At 42.1% G+C, this 16,207-nt stretch overlaps 2 protein-coding genes across 5 annotated transcripts in view; one reads left to right on the forward strand and one right to left on the reverse strand.

The window, feature by feature from the left end:
• Positions 1–16,207, forward strand: part of col9a2 (procollagen, type IX, alpha 2) — a 162,435-nt gene that overhangs the window by 14,998 nt on the left and 131,230 nt on the right. For 2 of the 3 annotated variants that reach the window (XM_085940011.1, XM_085940012.1), the window contains exons 2-33: positions 1,665–1,739; positions 2,100–2,135; positions 2,222–2,284; positions 2,714–2,767; positions 3,311–3,346; positions 3,795–3,818; positions 3,895–3,948; positions 4,029–4,082; positions 4,498–4,548; positions 4,627–4,683; positions 4,794–4,847; positions 5,158–5,211; positions 5,354–5,407; positions 5,839–5,892; positions 5,974–6,027; positions 6,144–6,197; positions 6,263–6,316; positions 6,403–6,456; positions 7,054–7,098; positions 7,173–7,226; positions 7,291–7,344; positions 7,407–7,460; positions 7,527–7,598; positions 7,842–7,877; positions 7,961–8,005; positions 8,108–8,140; positions 8,207–8,353; positions 8,418–8,472; positions 8,545–8,733; positions 8,804–8,881; positions 9,240–9,730; positions 11,169–11,274. In XM_085940011.1, the coding sequence (XP_085796137.1) occupies positions 1,665–1,739; positions 2,100–2,135; positions 2,222–2,284; positions 2,714–2,767; positions 3,311–3,346; positions 3,795–3,818; positions 3,895–3,948; positions 4,029–4,082; positions 4,498–4,548; positions 4,627–4,683; positions 4,794–4,847; positions 5,158–5,211; positions 5,354–5,407; positions 5,839–5,892; positions 5,974–6,027; positions 6,144–6,197; positions 6,263–6,316; positions 6,403–6,456; positions 7,054–7,098; positions 7,173–7,226; positions 7,291–7,344; positions 7,407–7,460; positions 7,527–7,598; positions 7,842–7,877; positions 7,961–8,005; positions 8,108–8,140; positions 8,207–8,353; positions 8,418–8,472; positions 8,545–8,733; positions 8,804–8,881; positions 9,240–9,445 (2,004 nt within the window). In that variant the 3' untranslated portion in view covers positions 9,446–9,730; positions 11,169–11,274. Of the gene's footprint in view, positions 1–587; positions 729–1,664; positions 1,740–2,099; positions 2,136–2,221; positions 2,285–2,713; positions 2,768–3,310; positions 3,347–3,794; positions 3,819–3,894; positions 3,949–4,028; positions 4,083–4,497; positions 4,549–4,626; positions 4,684–4,793; positions 4,848–5,157; positions 5,212–5,353; positions 5,408–5,838; positions 5,893–5,973; positions 6,028–6,143; positions 6,198–6,262; positions 6,317–6,402; positions 6,457–7,053; positions 7,099–7,172; positions 7,227–7,290; positions 7,345–7,406; positions 7,461–7,526; positions 7,599–7,841; positions 7,878–7,960; positions 8,006–8,107; positions 8,141–8,206; positions 8,354–8,417; positions 8,473–8,544; positions 8,734–8,803; positions 8,882–9,239; positions 9,731–11,168; positions 11,275–16,207 lie in introns of all 3 variants that reach the window. The other variant, XM_085940013.1, reaches the window with a different exon arrangement.
• Positions 9,869–16,207, reverse strand: part of col16a1 (collagen, type XVI, alpha 1) — a 28,966-nt gene continuing 22,627 nt past the window's right edge. The window contains exons 55-70 of one of the 2 annotated variants that reach the window (XM_085940007.1): positions 16,124–16,186; positions 15,979–16,050; positions 15,833–15,886; positions 15,653–15,697; positions 14,376–14,420; positions 14,148–14,201; positions 14,012–14,065; positions 13,876–13,926; positions 13,675–13,764; positions 13,566–13,601; positions 13,441–13,485; positions 12,539–12,736; positions 12,412–12,475; positions 12,142–12,318; positions 11,990–12,067; positions 9,869–11,596 (exon numbers count right to left, since the gene is read on the reverse strand). In XM_085940007.1, the coding sequence (XP_085796133.1) occupies positions 11,403–11,596; positions 11,990–12,067; positions 12,142–12,318; positions 12,412–12,475; positions 12,539–12,736; positions 13,441–13,485; positions 13,566–13,601; positions 13,675–13,764; positions 13,876–13,926; positions 14,012–14,065; positions 14,148–14,201; positions 14,376–14,420; positions 15,653–15,697; positions 15,833–15,886; positions 15,979–16,050; positions 16,124–16,186 (1,320 nt within the window). In that variant the 3' untranslated portion in view covers positions 9,869–11,402. The remainder of the gene's footprint in view (positions 11,597–11,989; positions 12,068–12,141; positions 12,319–12,411; positions 12,476–12,538; positions 12,737–13,440; positions 13,486–13,565; positions 13,602–13,674; positions 13,765–13,875; positions 13,927–14,011; positions 14,066–14,147; positions 14,202–14,375; positions 14,421–15,652; positions 15,698–15,832; positions 15,887–15,978; positions 16,051–16,123; positions 16,187–16,207) is intronic. The other variant, XM_085940008.1, reaches the window with a different exon arrangement.

Raw genomic sequence — 16,207 nt, forward strand, 5'->3', positions numbered from 1 at the left:
TAATGTGGGCAATTATTTCTCAGTCTGCGCTGAAGACCTCAACGGCACCAAGCTGGAATCTTTTGACTTTGCTGCTCTCTAGTGGATCTTAAAAGAACGTCGTGTTATTTCACTTAACGACTTTAGGGGTCACTATAAGGTCATTTTAACGTTCCAATTTGTTTGCTCAGGTTCTGAGGAATCTTGCTATTTTGCAAAAAAAGACTAACTGTATTTTTTAAAATAGACCACTTGATGTTTTACTTTTAGAATAGAAGAATAAATTTATTACCTGCATCATCTGATGTATTCCCCGCCTCTTAAAAATTACTGGACCAAAGTTCTGAGTAGTTTTACTATAATCCTGTTCCTATGGATTTGGGAAGAGCTTGCTTTGCTTTGACAAAAAAAAAATGTATCCATGAAGTAACCAATCACAGCAACACATGCAATATGTGTTTCCTTACTACTTCAAACCTCTGCCTGCTGCCCCCCCCCCTTTTTTTTTTCTTGAATGTGCACATAGCCACAACCCCCACCCCTGCACACCTTCTCCGAGGCATTTTTTTTTTTTTTTACCCCACCAGTCTCTCACTGTGCCGGCCTAGGAAGCAAGAGGGAAGCAAGAAGCGAGGATTTGGTGAAGCGGGGAGTGAGACCGTCAGGGGAGAAGGACCATGGCTTCTCTGTCGGTGGTGCTGAAGTCCTGGGTAGTTCTCCAGACACTGTGCTTGGTTCTGGCCCAAGTGGTAAGTGGACAGGGAACACCTGCAAGAACTTTATTTCGAGCCCGGGCGGGGGCGGCTTTTATTAGGTCGTTAGGAGAGTTGTAAATTGAAATGATATGCTGATATATTTGATGGAGGCTTAGTCATCACTTGATCTTGAGTCGAAAAGAAAGGTGATGGATTTTCAGCAGTGGACACAAAATGAAAGAGCCTTCGCTTCTTTTGGATTGTTATTGTGTGTTCATGTCTGGGGTTTTAAATGGAGACCATGATGGATTTGGGGTTTTCTTGGGTGATATTTTTTTCCACAAGAAGTATATTTTTCTAACAAAGAAGATTTTTTTTTTTTGAATGCCTGTGGAAATGGAGGATGGAAGTCTTAAGTGGCAAATATGCACACAACCAAACTAACTTTGACTACAAAGTGTGAAAGACCTTCTTTAAAATGACACCCACGTGTCATCTCTTGGATGTTGTTGCATTGGAAGGAAATTTCTTTTGCTCCTTTTTTTCTATTTTTGAATACCTGAAGAATCGGATTTTTGGAGTTTTAAAAGTCTCATCTGGGTGGGGGCTCAAAGGTTGCTGTTTGAGTGGCCTGTTTCCCCACATTCCTTTTTCTGTCCTAATATTATAATAATTATGTTTAAAATATAATTGTGTTTTTCCATATGGAATGGTTGCATCTTGTTTTTGTGTGTTTACAAAATGCCATTAATGGCACAGAACCATTCCATATGTATTTATCATGTGTATCATATAATTATTATTTTGGACATTTTTATATAATTTTGTTGCAATATACACGTAGAATTAATAACCCAAGTGTACTTTTTATGCTATTTATATAACCTTTTTTTATTGAGTTGTTAGAAATAAAGAAAATGTTCTTTATTGGCTCCTTTGAATGAAATATTTTTCTAATCAATTTTCCGTACTTTTCTTCTTCACCTTCAGAGAGGTCCACCTGGACCTCAGGGCCAGGCAGGCCCACCAGGCCCTTCTGGCACTCCTGGCTCAGACGGCATTGATGTGAGTATCCCCCCTGCGTTTGCCCACCGGCGCTTATTGCCACAAAGACCATCATTGTGCTGGGCAAATACCAATCTCGAGTGCAGTCCTCCAGTTTAACCAGTAGAGGACTCCGCAAATGCAAATATCAGTGCTACAAAGGAGCTCTGTTCTCTAGCAAAGAAGTGTCTTTTGAGAAAGGGACCCTTGGCAGACCTGTGGAAAGGAGTCACAGTAATGTGATACATTTCAGATATATTGCTGTGGAGAGGTTCTGCAAATTAATGCAGCAATTCTAAAAATGAGCTCATCTTAAATGTTCAATATGATCGTCTTAATATTTACATGCACAACACAGATTTTTCACAAAATATTTTGCAGGGAGACAAAGGTCCACCTGGTCCCCCAGGTCCACTAGTAAGCCATCATTTTTTCCATCATGAATATTTTATTTATAATTCCATTTATTTTAACTGGCCATCTGTGTGGGGTTCATTTTATAGGGGCAAAAGGGAGAACCAGGAGAGCCAGGTCCTGATGGTGCACCGGGAGAGAACGGCATTGATGTGAGAAAAACGCAATGTTTACATCTTTGAAGACTCGTTTGGGAGGAGGCACATTATGAGGACAACGGTTGCATTTATGACTGCAGTGAAATCTTTTAATGGGCCGTTGTATTTGGTGTTGACCGCAGTAAAAAAAATGTCGTAAAAAAATATACAAATATTTTATAATAACTATTGAATTGCATCTTTACTGAAAAGTCTGAAGTTTACATGCCAAATGGTCACATGATCACATCCACACGCCGTCTTTTAAGCTTTCTGCCGATAATCCTCTTTGGAATCTTAAATCTCCTGTTTGTTTCCTAATTACTGTGTCAAGTTGAATCATATTTGTGATTATTTCAATGTGAATTCAAGCCTCAAGACTTACTTTGACATCCAAGCATGTGTTTTTAATTTTTTTTTATCATTTTCTTTCCTTTTTTTCAGGGTTTAATTGGGGCAAAGGGTGACCGAGGTCCAGTGGGAAGCCCCGGCCCGAAGGCAAGTGTTGCCATCCACTATTGTTGCATTCATAAAACTCCACTCCTTTAAATCTGTCATAATTTTGTCATCATAATAGGAGAAGTCTCCCTGTTGGAGGATTTGATTATAACTACCGATCTGATTTAGCGGCGGTACGTTTAATGATGCTCGTTAAGGTGTTTGAAACTTTTCCTTGCTGTGTTATTGGATTTATAGCGGCTCATATCCATATATAACAGCAATCTGCAAAGTAACCCGAATAGCTGACACATCAATCAGTTGAAGAACATTGTGAAACATAAAAAAAAAAAAGAGCATCTGAAATGTAATGGAGTGGAAGTATAAGGAGGCGTTAAAGTGAAATAGTGGCTACCGTGTTCTACTTAATTCATTATGGGATGGAAATTGAAAATGGTAATTGCTGCTTTCCATTTGCAGCAGGATTGCATTATGAATGCAGCTCCAATATAACATTGGGCTGTTTTGTTTCCATCGCAATATACCGTATACGACTTATTTATTTATTTATTTATTATTTTCTATTTTTTTTCTCGTCTGCAGGGTCAGGTTGGGTTAAGTGGCGAACCTGGCAGACCTGTGAGTATGCATTCATTATTAATCACATATGGTACTGATCATTTTTGAAGTAGGCAACTTGTCACTTGTCGCTTAAATTATATTGGAGCTACTCAAGTCCTCATCATACCCGACAGCTGTCCTCCCTTTCGGGTTAAATTTCTCCTGATGAAGCCTATGACTCTGACTTTCATGATCCATATAAAAAAAAAAAAAAAAATCTAATCAGTGTGCTCCACCAGATCAAAACCAGGCTTTCCTCTAGTTGAACTGCAATACAGTTTGCTATCAATAGGGGGCGCTATGTCTCCACCTATCTTACATATTTTGTGCCATGGACTGTCCTCGCATACTTGTAATTGATTACAAAGCTAAATAAACACTAATCAACTTTCTTCTTCAAAAACATGACGGAAATGTGTTGCTACTTGTCATGAAATGTTTTGACCTCTTGTCCTTGTTCACGCAGGGACCCGGCCTCCCTGGACTTGCAGTAAGTTTATTGTGGCTTTTAGGATGTAAACTGTTTTTTTGGTGGGCAGACTTGATTATCTCACTGAATTATTTAGGGAGCTCCTGGGCCAATCGGACTTCCTGGTGAGATTGGAACGACTGGACCGAAAGTAAGCGTTTGGCATAATGAACACAAAACTGTTCAAAAAAACACCACTCATATTTGGGATCATCTTTTTTTTTTTTATAGGGATTGATGGGACCACCTGGGCCTCCAGGACTTCCTGGGACACCAGGCAAACCAGTAAGTTCTTGTATGTCCCCCACATTGAGCAGAATCACTACCATCTTTAAAACGCACTATACAGGCAGAGACCCCCATGAATCTTGCACGTGTCCCTGCGGAGAAAGCACTGAAATACCAACAGTTCTGAGTAGGAGGCTTTCAAGTATATTTTCTCGGGGTTGATGTACTCCCCCGCTTGCATCCAGGCGGGGGGGCCTTCAATGAGAGTGATGTTTCCAGCTCGGGGGAGTGTATTTGTTTAGTTTTAGTTCTATCTTAGGGTAAATACCCCACCCCCCACCCCCATCCCCCTCACAGGCCTCCGTAGAGATACTTTACCTCCCGATGCAATCCATAAATGGAGAAAAGGAAAAATGGCTTGCTTGAGCAACTTGGTAACTCACATTTGTCTGTGTAACTCTTATCTTTCTAGGGCCCACCGGGGAAGTTCATCGGTGGAGAAGAAGGAAGCGCCGACTTCCAGGTAGAACCCGAAAATATATTCTTGATGATATTTTTTTTTACTGAGGATAATTGACAAATGTCCCTCTCTGTACAACAGTGTCCTCTTAACTGTCCAGCAGGACCGAAGGGCCCACAGGGAATGCAGGGAGTCAAAGTGAGTGATTCCAAACAGCCGGAAAAAATAATCCAATTTGTCATATTTACACCCTTGATTGGATTTTCATGATATTAAACTGACTGGATGACTTTGTGGTTGTTCTTCAGGGCCACAAAGGACGTCCCGGTGTTCTTGGAGATCCCGGCAGTATTGGAAAGCAGGTAACCTATGTAATTTCTCAGACAGCATTCAGAACCGGCAGAAGCGAGGATTAGTTCTAATGAAGTCCCACGAGGCACATGACTGGCGCTAATCTGGCCGTGGTAGTCGGGCCTGCCGGTGTAGTCGGCATTAGTGCGAGCGGAATAAAAGGTCAAATGTGAGTACGAGCTAGTCGCGGTTCATCTCCTCGCTTCACCTTGCTGTGTGAAGCAGATCTAATGAGCACGCTAGGAAATCTTCAGGAGAAGCAAGTCGGACCTCGAGATTAAGCCTCTGAGGTTGCTTTGACAATTTACTCTCATCCTGCAGGGAATCAAAGGAGAAGTGGGCATCTCTGGAGAGCAAGGAATCCCAGGACCTTCGGTATGACGACAATAATAGATCAATTATTTTGACTCAAGTGATTATTTAATTTAATTTAATTTAATTTAATTTTATTTTATTTTATTTATTTATTTATTTATTTATTTATTTATTTATTTATTTGTGATTTTTTTTTTTCAAGGGTCCAATGGGTGTGAGAGGTTACCCAGGGATGATGGGTCCCAAAGGAGAGGCGGTGAGAAATATAACTTCTTCTTATGTTCACATAATTTTCATTGTCCACTTTATCTTTCAAGGCAAGGCTGTTCTCATTTTTTTTCGATGAGCTCCAAGTAAGCACAGTTGGACCTGCCCCCTCTATGCAAACATCATCCATTACCAGCAATGGGGACATATGGAAATGATGCCACTGCACATATCTCGCTTCCTCTAATGAGTCGGGGTTATCTGGGTCCGTGATGTCTCCATATGTTGTTAATGATTCCCGCTAGCAATCTGTCTTGTAGTTAACATTAGCCGTGTTGGCTAAGTTAGCGGCAAAGCCAAACTACTCCACTTTTTTTGCAACGCCCATTAGTAGATTGAACTCAACTCTAATTGGCCCTTTATCACAATGAAGAGTAGGCGAGCATAATCTCTAATAGCGCCTTTTACACCTCTCCTTAGGGACCCCGCGGTTACAAGGGCATCAACGGACCTGTAGGGATTCCCGGACCTCCGGTAAGAACCCGCACGAGCACAGGATTTTGTTGACAGAAAAAGTAGACGCACTCATTTCGGGTTATTGATTTTTTTTTGCAGGGTGAGGAGGGTCCTCGGGGTGGACCTGGAGAAGCGGGAGACAAGGGAGATAAAGCAAGTATTTTTTTCCGCCCAGTATTTTTCACTGAATATTTTTTGCTTTAAAAAGAAAAAAAAAATCCTGATGTGTTATTTGAATATATTATCATTCATTTGCTTTTCTCCCGCAGGGCAGCCGCGGCATTCAGGGTCCACAGGGTGCAGTCGGCAAAAAAGGAGACAATGTGAGTTTTTTTTTGTTTTTTTTTCCAAGTCGGACTGTGCCAAATGAAGTCATCTGCATTTTTAGGGCCTGCCTGGCATTGATGGAAAAGATGGCACACCTGGCATTCCTGGAATCAAAGTAAGAGGCCAGCCCGCTGGTATCATGATAGAAAGCTTTATGATGCGGGGAAAGATTTTTCTGTTCTCATTTTCCTCATTCAACAGGGTGGGCCCGGCCAGGCCGGGATGCCAGGACCCCCCGGGCCACAGGGAACAGCGGTGAGTGATTCATGACTGCAAAGCCATGAAAAGCACACGCAAACGAGATTGTCTGGAAAAAGGTCGTTATCATGCGAGCCACGTAGGCAATTGTGGCAATGTTTCCTCCCCAAATCAACAAGGACAGAACACGAGCGGGGGGGATACCAGCAGGAGGCAGCTGGTATATTTGACTATTTTATTTTCTGGGCTCTCCTCCAGGGTAACTCTGACCTTTTGACCCGAGTTGTTCTCGAATCTAAACTACCTCGAGACAGCCTTCTCCTTGCCGTGACATAGTGATTTATCACAATAAAAACCGCTAGCTAGTCACATCGGCGCGCGTGCCGTTGTGACTCACGGGGGTAATGGAGCGTGGGATGCCGTGTGGTCGTCGCGGTGACACCGCCGCAAACACCGTGATGTAATGCCGTGATGCATATCGGAATAATAAGCCGCGCCAGAAGAATCCCTGCGAGGAACCTGCTTGAAGGTTTACGATAATACAAATAAAAGGAATCGCTACAAGTTTATGCGGGGTGGGGCAGGGGTCAAAGAGTTGAATTAATTTCTACAACAACCTTTGATTGATGTAATGGGGAATTTTCTCATTTGCAGGGATTGCTTGGTGCTCCAGGAAGCAAAGGTGGCCCTGGAGTTAAAGTAAGACTTTCTAGAAAATCAAATATCACAACGACACGGTTCATATTGTATGTTCAACAAACATCTCTTCATAGGGCGACCTTGGACCCAGGGGTCAAAGTGGCAACCCCGGTTCCTCCGGACCTCTGGTAACAATACAAACATGTTTTAATGCATTTTATTGGTGGTCTTACTAAAATAACTTGTTGTTAGGGTGAGCCTGGTGTTCCTGGCGAGGCTGGGATGGCGGGAGTTCCTGGTCCCAAGGTAAAAACTACTTTACCTAATCTTAAAATTGTCAAGATACTCAACCTTATGTGCGACCGCAGGGAGACCGAGGTCAACGTGGCCCAGTGGGTCCTCAAGGAATCGTCGGGAAATCTGTAAGTTTGCTTTGCGGGACCTGTTTTGAATTTTGAAGTAATGATTTATTATCTATAAATTGGCAGGGAGGCAAAGGCGAGAGGGGGCCAATGGGTGTTCCGGGTGCTCAGGGATTGAGTGGGACCAAAGGAGACAAGGTGAGCTGGGAAATAGTTGCATCACATATCAGTTATGTCCGCTAGAGGGCAGTGTTTATCCACGAGTCATCATAAATCCAGAATAAATCAGAACATGAGGCAGCAATATTAATCACCTCAACATCCATCCTCATTGTCCTTGTCTGAGCAATCAGGTCACATCTTCTTACCTTGGCGTTTTGTATCTGTGATGAAATCAATACTACATGGATTCAATTTTATAAATATATCTTTCTTTTGTAGGGATTCCAAGGAAAAGGTGGGCCAAAGGGAGATATTGTGAGTAGCTATTTTAATGGTTTGAATCTCAAAAAAATATATTTGCTATGGTCTGACATTCCCTCCCATTTTTTCTATTAAAGGGTGATCCAGGTGTGGAGGGGTTAGGTGGTGAGAAAGGTGAAAAGGTAAAAAAAAAAACAATTAAAACTGAATTGAAGAATGTTTGGAAGAATATTAGTGGGGAAAAAATGACTTGTAATATGAAATGTCTGCTTGTGCTTTGGCAGGGTATGTCTGGAGAACCTGGACCTAAAGGACAGGTGAGCTTCGGATCAGGAATATATTTTTTAATATAACCAATAAGATGACACTTGGTCTTCATACAGCAAGGAGTGAGGGGCGACACCGGACACAACGGTCCAACTGGAGACCCCGGTAAACCGGGTGACCCCGGACCTGCTGGACTACCTGGCCCCCGAGGATTGAATGGAGTGCGAGGTGTACCTGGCATGCCGGGCATTCAGGGAGGACCGGTGAGTCAAGGAAAACCTTGCTAATGATTGATGAGTAAAGACTCATCCGGGTTTTCTCCTCCAGGGACGTGACCCATCTGACCAGCATATTATCGAAGTGGTGCTGAAGATGTTGCAAGGTGGGCATCCAGAGGTTTGCTGTTGCAATGACTTTAAGCTTAAATGATTATTTTTTTTTTTTTTAATGACAGAGAGGCTAGCAATAGTTGCCGTGAGTGCCAAGAGAGCTGTACTTGGCGGAGCTGGCGTGATGGGACCACCAGGCCCTCCTGGACCTCCGGGTGCACCTGGTCCCCAGGGAACACATGGTGTACCTGGTTCTAGGGGCATTCCTGGCATGATTGGAGCTGCCGGGCAGATTGGGAACACGGGGCTTAAAGGTTGATAAGAAAAAAAATGATATTTTCTCCGGGAACATCCACATTCAATTTCTTTTTTTTCCATTGTCAGGAAAGAGAGGGGCGAAGGGTCAGAGAGGAGACTCTGGAAAAGCCCATCAGGGACAACCAGGACCCCCAGGAATTCAAGGCAAGCTAGTCAAAGCCACCTAGGATGGTGGTGCTCTTGGCTTAACTGTGAATATTAAATGGGTTTTTTTTTCTTCTTTAGTCTGAGGGTACAGGAGAGCTACTTAAAAGTGTTTTAAAAGCATCATTAACTTCAGTCATTGAACAGATGCTCTTGAGTGATAATGTAATAGGATTTCAACAGCAGAATCTAATTTAAACTATGGAGAACACACTCATCACACAATGTAACGATGTCCCTGTGTAATTAAAATTCTAAATATAGTTTGACGAGCACAGTTAGCATGCTAACCCAAGTGCCCCTTCAATCTCGTAAACAATTTCGTAAACCAATCAATGCTTGATTGTCGCCTTCTCAGGTCCTCCCGGTGTTGACGGTGTAGCCCGAAATGGCAGGCCAGGCGAAATAGGCCCTCAGGGAGTAGCCGGTGAGCACGGTCGTCCCGGTAAGGCGGGTCCACCAGGTCTCCCCGGCTACTGCGAGGCCGCGACGTGTCTGGCCGCCTCGGCGTACACTTCTCCGAGACTACAGGAGGCGGGAACCATCAAAGGACCCGGCATTTAGTCGCGTAACCAGTTCGGGGAGGGAGAGAAGGACCGAGACCACTCTTCTCACTTGAACGTCATGAGCAAGGGAGCGGGGAGGAAAAGTACATTGACTGGATGTATTACAACCCCTTTTTTTTCAGACAACCTGATGGGACGTTCGTTCTCTCCTCTTTATCCCTTACATCACAATGACAACACCAAATCAGCGCCACCCACCGACAATCCCTCTCAAATGTTCTCCAGTATTTCGGATCATGTGTGAATCTCCATGAGCCGAGAGGATCTGACAACAAAGTAGAAGGTACATCTGCGCCATGTTTTATTTTTTGGTGATTAGTGAAAAACGTCCTTCCTCTCATGCGACATCACGGCGACTCCCCTTTTTAAAAAAAAATGTGCAAAGGACTAATAAATATCTCTGGAATGTACTCTCAGTACAAAACCTTTGTAACATGTATTATTGCCAATTGTCAGCTTGAGTGAAATCCCTCATTCTATCCTTTCTCCATTACCCGCTTTCTGCCCAAGTCTCATTTTAGAAACTAACGACTACTTTATCTCTTCCTCTTGTTGCCTGGCAACGGCATATCCCAATGGGCACTCCCATCTCCCACAATGCAGTGCTGTAAATCTTTGTAAATGTGTGTTGATTATTATGTAGCGAAAAAGGAATGGGTTACGATATGCACCGACAAAAAAAAAAAAAATCCAGAGATTAATAACATTTCAGGATTACAGAAAGTTGGAATGTGCTTCCTGTACCACTGTCAACCTTCTACGGGGTGTCAGCAGTTCAATGACCGATTGTCATGAAGTTATTTATTGTTCTTAACATAATCAAATGTCAAATCTTTTTTTTTTCAAGTCAAACCAATAAAAAGGAACCTTTTGTAAAATTCAATGTTCTTTATTATGTATAAAAACCTGTTCCCCCATTATAATTTCTTTCTTTTTTTTTCTGTGTGTGTGTGAACACAAGATGCAGTTGGTAGTTTGTCAACGCTCGTTTCAAAATAAGAGCGCACATCCATACTTTATATCCTGTAATTTATACACATGGGGCATGACTATTGCATAAATATACCGCAATGAAAACACAACAAGCCTCGCTTTGCGTTTCTTGTCTCTCAAATGATTTATAAAACAACCTATGGATGAAAACATGAGTTGCACAGCAATGTCTTTCAACAACATATACACAGCAAGAATGGAGAATAACATTGTACAGCCATTTAAAACACAGTTTAATTTTTTTTTTTTGATGAGACAAAGTATGACCACAGTTTTGTTTTTCAAGGTTTGCCGAATGTTAACGTGAAGTGGTATTTATTGTAAAGATGATAAAGATAAAGATGAATGGCTGCAAATATTCCAGATATTTTATATATATTCCGTGTCCGCATAAAAATAATTCAAAAATTCTTCACTTGAAATAGCTTGTCATGCTTTATGCATGTTTGGTATTCAATATTTTCATGGCTAAGGGTTTATATAGCTCATTAAATTTTTCAGAATGTAAAAAAAAAAAGAACAGCTGCTATATATAAATAGAATTATTTACAAAAACAGTAAACCCCCTAAAAAGGGTGTACCGGATAGCACCGAAGTCATTATAAAGGTTTGGGAAGGATTTTTTGTAGAATTTTTTTTTGGGGGGGGTCGTGCAAGCAAACCACTACACTTGCGAAGAAAAAAAAAATCACCGTGACTCTTTTCACTTCCCTGTGGTTTGTTTTTAGGAATGAAACATGACAAAAGAACAACAAAGAAGAATATGGAAAGGAAGCGGAATTAATAAGGAACAAACGACGCACTCAAAACTGCTTATGTCTTGGCCAAGTTGGGGTAAGAATATTTTTACACTACACTTTGAAATTAGCATGAAAGTTGCCATCTTGAAAGTTGTGGTCAGAAATACCAGCTGTCTGTCCTCTTAATGAATTACCCGAGCTCACTCCTGGCCCTGCGTTTATTTACCATGGGCCCTTAACAGACGGGGCCTTGGGGCCATATTCTACTTGACGGTTCATGCAGTCCGAAGGGTTGCATCGTCCGTCGATTCCCTTTGAACCAGTCGAGCCAGGCGGACCTGGGATTCCAGGAACTCCTTGCTGGCCAACGGATCCCTGGGGTCCCATTTTACCATAGCCTGGGGAACCGGGCATACCTGAAATGCAAAAAACTTTATTTAACTCAGTCAACAAAAACCAAAAACGAGGAGCTGGAAATGGATAAGACAACAGAAATATGTGATTACATATGGCTACTTGTAACCAGAGCCAATGCGGCGTGAAGTGGCCCAGATGTTGATTCCTGACTTAATCACGATGGTAATTATAACCGTTTGAGAATGATGACTAGCATAATCACGTAGGCAATTTCTAATCAGGGACATATCAAACTCTTAAAACGTTTCAGGCATAAACATATTAAAGTCTCTGGTGCTGTTTTCAGCTCGGTGAGGAACTTTCTATTGTCCCAGATTTGCGTACCAACAAATGATATTTTCTGTTTCTCCATGATTTCAACATATGGTATGAAGACCAGTTCTACACATCACCTGGTGCTCCAGGCGGTCCCACGTCTCCCATTTCACCTACACCTTTATCTCCTTTGGGTCCCATGGGTCCTCTTGGTCCTAGAAAGAAAGAATGATCTCAGTCACAATCAGAAAACTTTTAAACGACGATTCAAGTTGGTTGATTCTGTCACCAGCTGGGCCTTGGGGTCCGGACCGACCGAGTCGACCCATCTGCCCTGGCATGCCAGGTGCGCCGGGAGCCCCTGGATTACCGGGAATACCGTCTTTCCCTGGGGGCCCGGGCCGACCGGGAGATGGCACCCTTTCTACAGGCGTCTGCATACGAGACAAGTAGTAGGCCATTCTCTCTGGGGAGATGAGATGCATTAAATGATTTCTCTGGGACAATAAATATTCATCACCACCTGACATCATTTGTATTGGATAGTGTCGTTCCTCACCATCAAAGATCTTGATGACCTGCTCCCGGATGAAGTTCTTGACTTCATCGTAATTGACAACAGCCTGTGAAATGTTGGAGGACATTGGTTAAAAAGTTCAAACCAATTGGAGTCTGCCAGAACTTACATCATTTCCTGGTGATCCTGGAGTTCCAGCTTGTCCAGGAGGGCCAGGTGTGCCAGGGTTACCCCTCTCCCCTCTGGGGCCAGCTGGACCAACAATTGGCAGTGCGTCCTTGGAGTGATATCCCAAACCTCCACCGGGTGGTCCTGGTCTGCCTCTCTCCCCCGGAGACCCTTTTTCACCCGTGGCCCCTTGTTCACCCTTAAAGAGACGGATAAATGTGTTTATACGAACACCTCCAAGTAAATGAACACAAACTGTTTGGATGTCGTTTGAAAGAAAAGACAAAGATTTGGCCACAACTATATCAATTTCCTCTCAGCAGCACCCTTCACTCTGATTGCATAAAAACACCAAAAACCAGACTTGCCACATTAGTGATCGTGATTTATTGAGGACAAAGCTATGTAATGGACAAGCAATGTTTACGTGTCACGGAAAGACAAGCGTCTCTTGAAACAGAGAGTGAGTAGAAGAATTGAGGAGTCCGTTCTTGTCTTTCTCCTCTGTGCAGCTAAAACCCTGACAATGGCATCCTGTCAGCGTGACAAATAGCCTCATCTAGCATCTTCTCTCATGCTTAATAGCATTAGCCCAAAGACGGAAAATAGCTATATCACTGTACACACAGACCGGAATCCCGTGTCTAAGAAGCGATTGTTCGACGCAGGTGGCCGACTGCCAGTGTGAAGAAGGGGAAAGTGAGGTCACGAGTGAAGATGATTTTGGGAGGAGGATCTGAGCATTAAAGTACAGAAATGCTGAGAGAACGACTGCATGTTCAGCGGTGCAGCACATTGGCCTGAGCTCCAGTAGTTCCAAAAGTAGTAAAAAAGGATCATCGTCCCGCTTTTTGAGATGTTCCGCTGAGGTGATGGGAGAAGACTTGCTGAGATGGCGCTTACCTTTTGACCTGGAGTCCCGTTCTCACCACGAAGGCCTGCGGAGCCCTGAAGAAAGACAGAAACAATACAAATGAAATAGCCACAGAGGAATTGAATGTAAGAACTTAAGGCTGGTCATTACTCACGTCTTTACCAGCAGCGCCATCATTTCCTGGCTCTCCCTAAAAATCAAGAGCAGGAAAGAAAATGTCATATTTGTATGTACGTAGCTTTGGGTTGTTGAACAGAACTGACCATTAATCCAGGGTGACCAGGAGGACCTGGAGATCCTGGCATTCCTGGGAGACCTCTCTCTCCGATCTGACCTTTATCTCCCTTTATACCCTGCATAGAGACGGTGAATACTAATTCATGGTCTATTTTTTTCACACACAAACAAAAAAAAAAAAACGAGTCATCCAGGTCATCATGATAACAAGCTTGAAAGAAGCTCACCAATCCGGCTGGGCCGGGAGGTCCTGGGGGTCCAGCTGGACCAGGTGAACCCTGTTGGATAAAAATCAAACAATATAGCAGCAACGCATACATTTGGAGTCACACAAAAAGGAGTCAAAAATAGAAATAATCGTACAATATGACCCGCTGGTCCGGGTCGTCCCAAAGCTCCCGGCGTTCCGGGATCACCCTGGAAAGGTCACAGATTGAGATCACCGTCATTACTGTGAGGGCTTTGTCTCCATAGATAATGGAAAAAAAAAAACACTCACCTCATGTCCTGGTCTACCTGGTGGTCCCGGTGGACCTACAAGTCCAACTTCCCCCTGGAATAGCAAAAGGGTAATAAAATGTGAAAATAGGAATGGTGATAATGACTTGGACACAAAGCATAAATTATTGATGAAATTTAAACTATATAATTTTGGAATCGTATTCTATTATTATAATAGTTTAGGAAAAAAAGACAGTGCTGAGAGAGTAATGAAATATGGGCCAACCTTTGCTCCTGGAAATCCAGTGTGACCAGTTTTCCCTTTGAATCCCTGAGGAAAATTGTTAGCAAAGACACAATTGGTACAGTATTGAAAAAAAAAAATCATATTTGTGGATACTAGTTAACAACCAGATGAGATCTGACAATGTATAATTATATATTCTAAATGCATCTGCTCGGTTCAAATGAGGTTATACCAGCAATGGTACAATTTTTTTGCAAAGCAATTCAAAATTAGTCAAGAGGAAAATTAATCCGAAGGGATACAATACAGGAGTTGCATAAAATAAAATCTGTCTTTGCAAAGACACTAACAAATTTGATTGATATTGTCAGCTAGGTATGGATTATATTTTAATTAATACCTCTGGCTCTTTTTACTGTCGTGCTTGTCGTGCGCTACCTTATAGAATTATATAAAACAAAATCTACGGATGATTAAATCAGGAAGAGGCTGATAATAATCTTTATTGTATTGCTCAGGGACTGAGGTGACTGCTTAGGAAAATACGGTCAAATGGCTAATCACAAATTGCCAGAAGCACTTATGCTAGTAATGGTCATACTTTTAACATGCATACTTGTATGCTTGGCTGATAACGATCCAAATCATGATCGTCTCAATTGTGTTGGCACAATTGCTAATAAAACACCTTGCAGCTGAGGCTGATGGAAATCTTATTAGCTAGGACAATATTTGCTAATAAAACAAAATTGATGAGGTTATTTTGCTGAGAAAACATTGAAGTGCAAGGAGGCAAACATGTCTGTCGATGTAGTACACAATTTAAGGACTTGCTTAAAAATTATTTTTCCAGGTGCTTAATATACGGAAAATATATGCATGTGATAACTTTTGTAATCTTAAGGCAAACAAAAGCATTAAATTAAACATAATTCAATTCCTGTTAAACTTTCCAGTTTAACGAGAATTAGAACATAGGCCGTTCCACCCTAATTGTAAACATTGTGCTAATCATCCGACTGCCCTTATTTGCATTCAGTACACAACATGCTTCATTTGTTTTTAGCAAGCGGAAAATTGAACAATGTGTGCCGCGCATATGCGATCACATTTTGCTAAATTTGATTGACATATAGCTTTTATTTTTATTTCTTGTTTTTGCAGCTGTTTTCTACAGTCAAATGTGTTTATTACTTCTTCAAATTTGCTTCAATTATGGTTGTGCTTTGTTCACCATTATTTAACCATAACAGGATTTTTGATATACACAGCAAAATTGCCCTGATTAGATTATCGGAATTGAAAATGCTACTCACTGGCATTCCTCTTGGGCCGGCTGGTCCTGGTGGGCCCAGCTCTCCCTGGCAAGAAAATCAACAGTCAGAAAATAAATGTCAACAATAAAGAAAGGCTTCCCAGAACAGATGCAAATACAAAACTGGTTTTATGTTTTCTTCCATATCTTTTCTTGGCTATAAAGTCTTCATATAACTTACGCGAAAGCCCGGTTTTCCATCTTTTCCGTCCATTCCCTCAATGCCAGGAGGACCCTTTGATTGCAAAAACAAGCAGCTGACATCTCACAGTGGAATAAAAAAGCGAAGATTTAAAATGTGTTAAAAGTTATTAATATTGCTCAAACCTTCATTCCTGGGGGGCCTGATGGACCTGAGGGTCCAGTTGGTCCTTGAGAACCTCGGGCCCCATCATTGCCCTGTGAAAAAAAAAATACAGAATCAATTTATATATTTTAACAATACATGATTAAATGGATTTAATATTCTCACCTTTTCACCTTTGAGTCCTGGGGATCCTTCTCTTCCACTTTTGCCCACAAGGCCAGGTGGGCCCTGAGTAAAAATGAAATATTT

Source organism: Syngnathus leptorhynchus, chromosome 20, assembly GCF_054491065.1.
Source record: "Syngnathus leptorhynchus isolate UIUO chromosome 20, UIUO_Slep, whole genome shotgun sequence".
Taxonomy (NCBI): Eukaryota; Metazoa; Chordata; class Actinopteri; order Syngnathiformes; family Syngnathidae; genus Syngnathus; species Syngnathus leptorhynchus.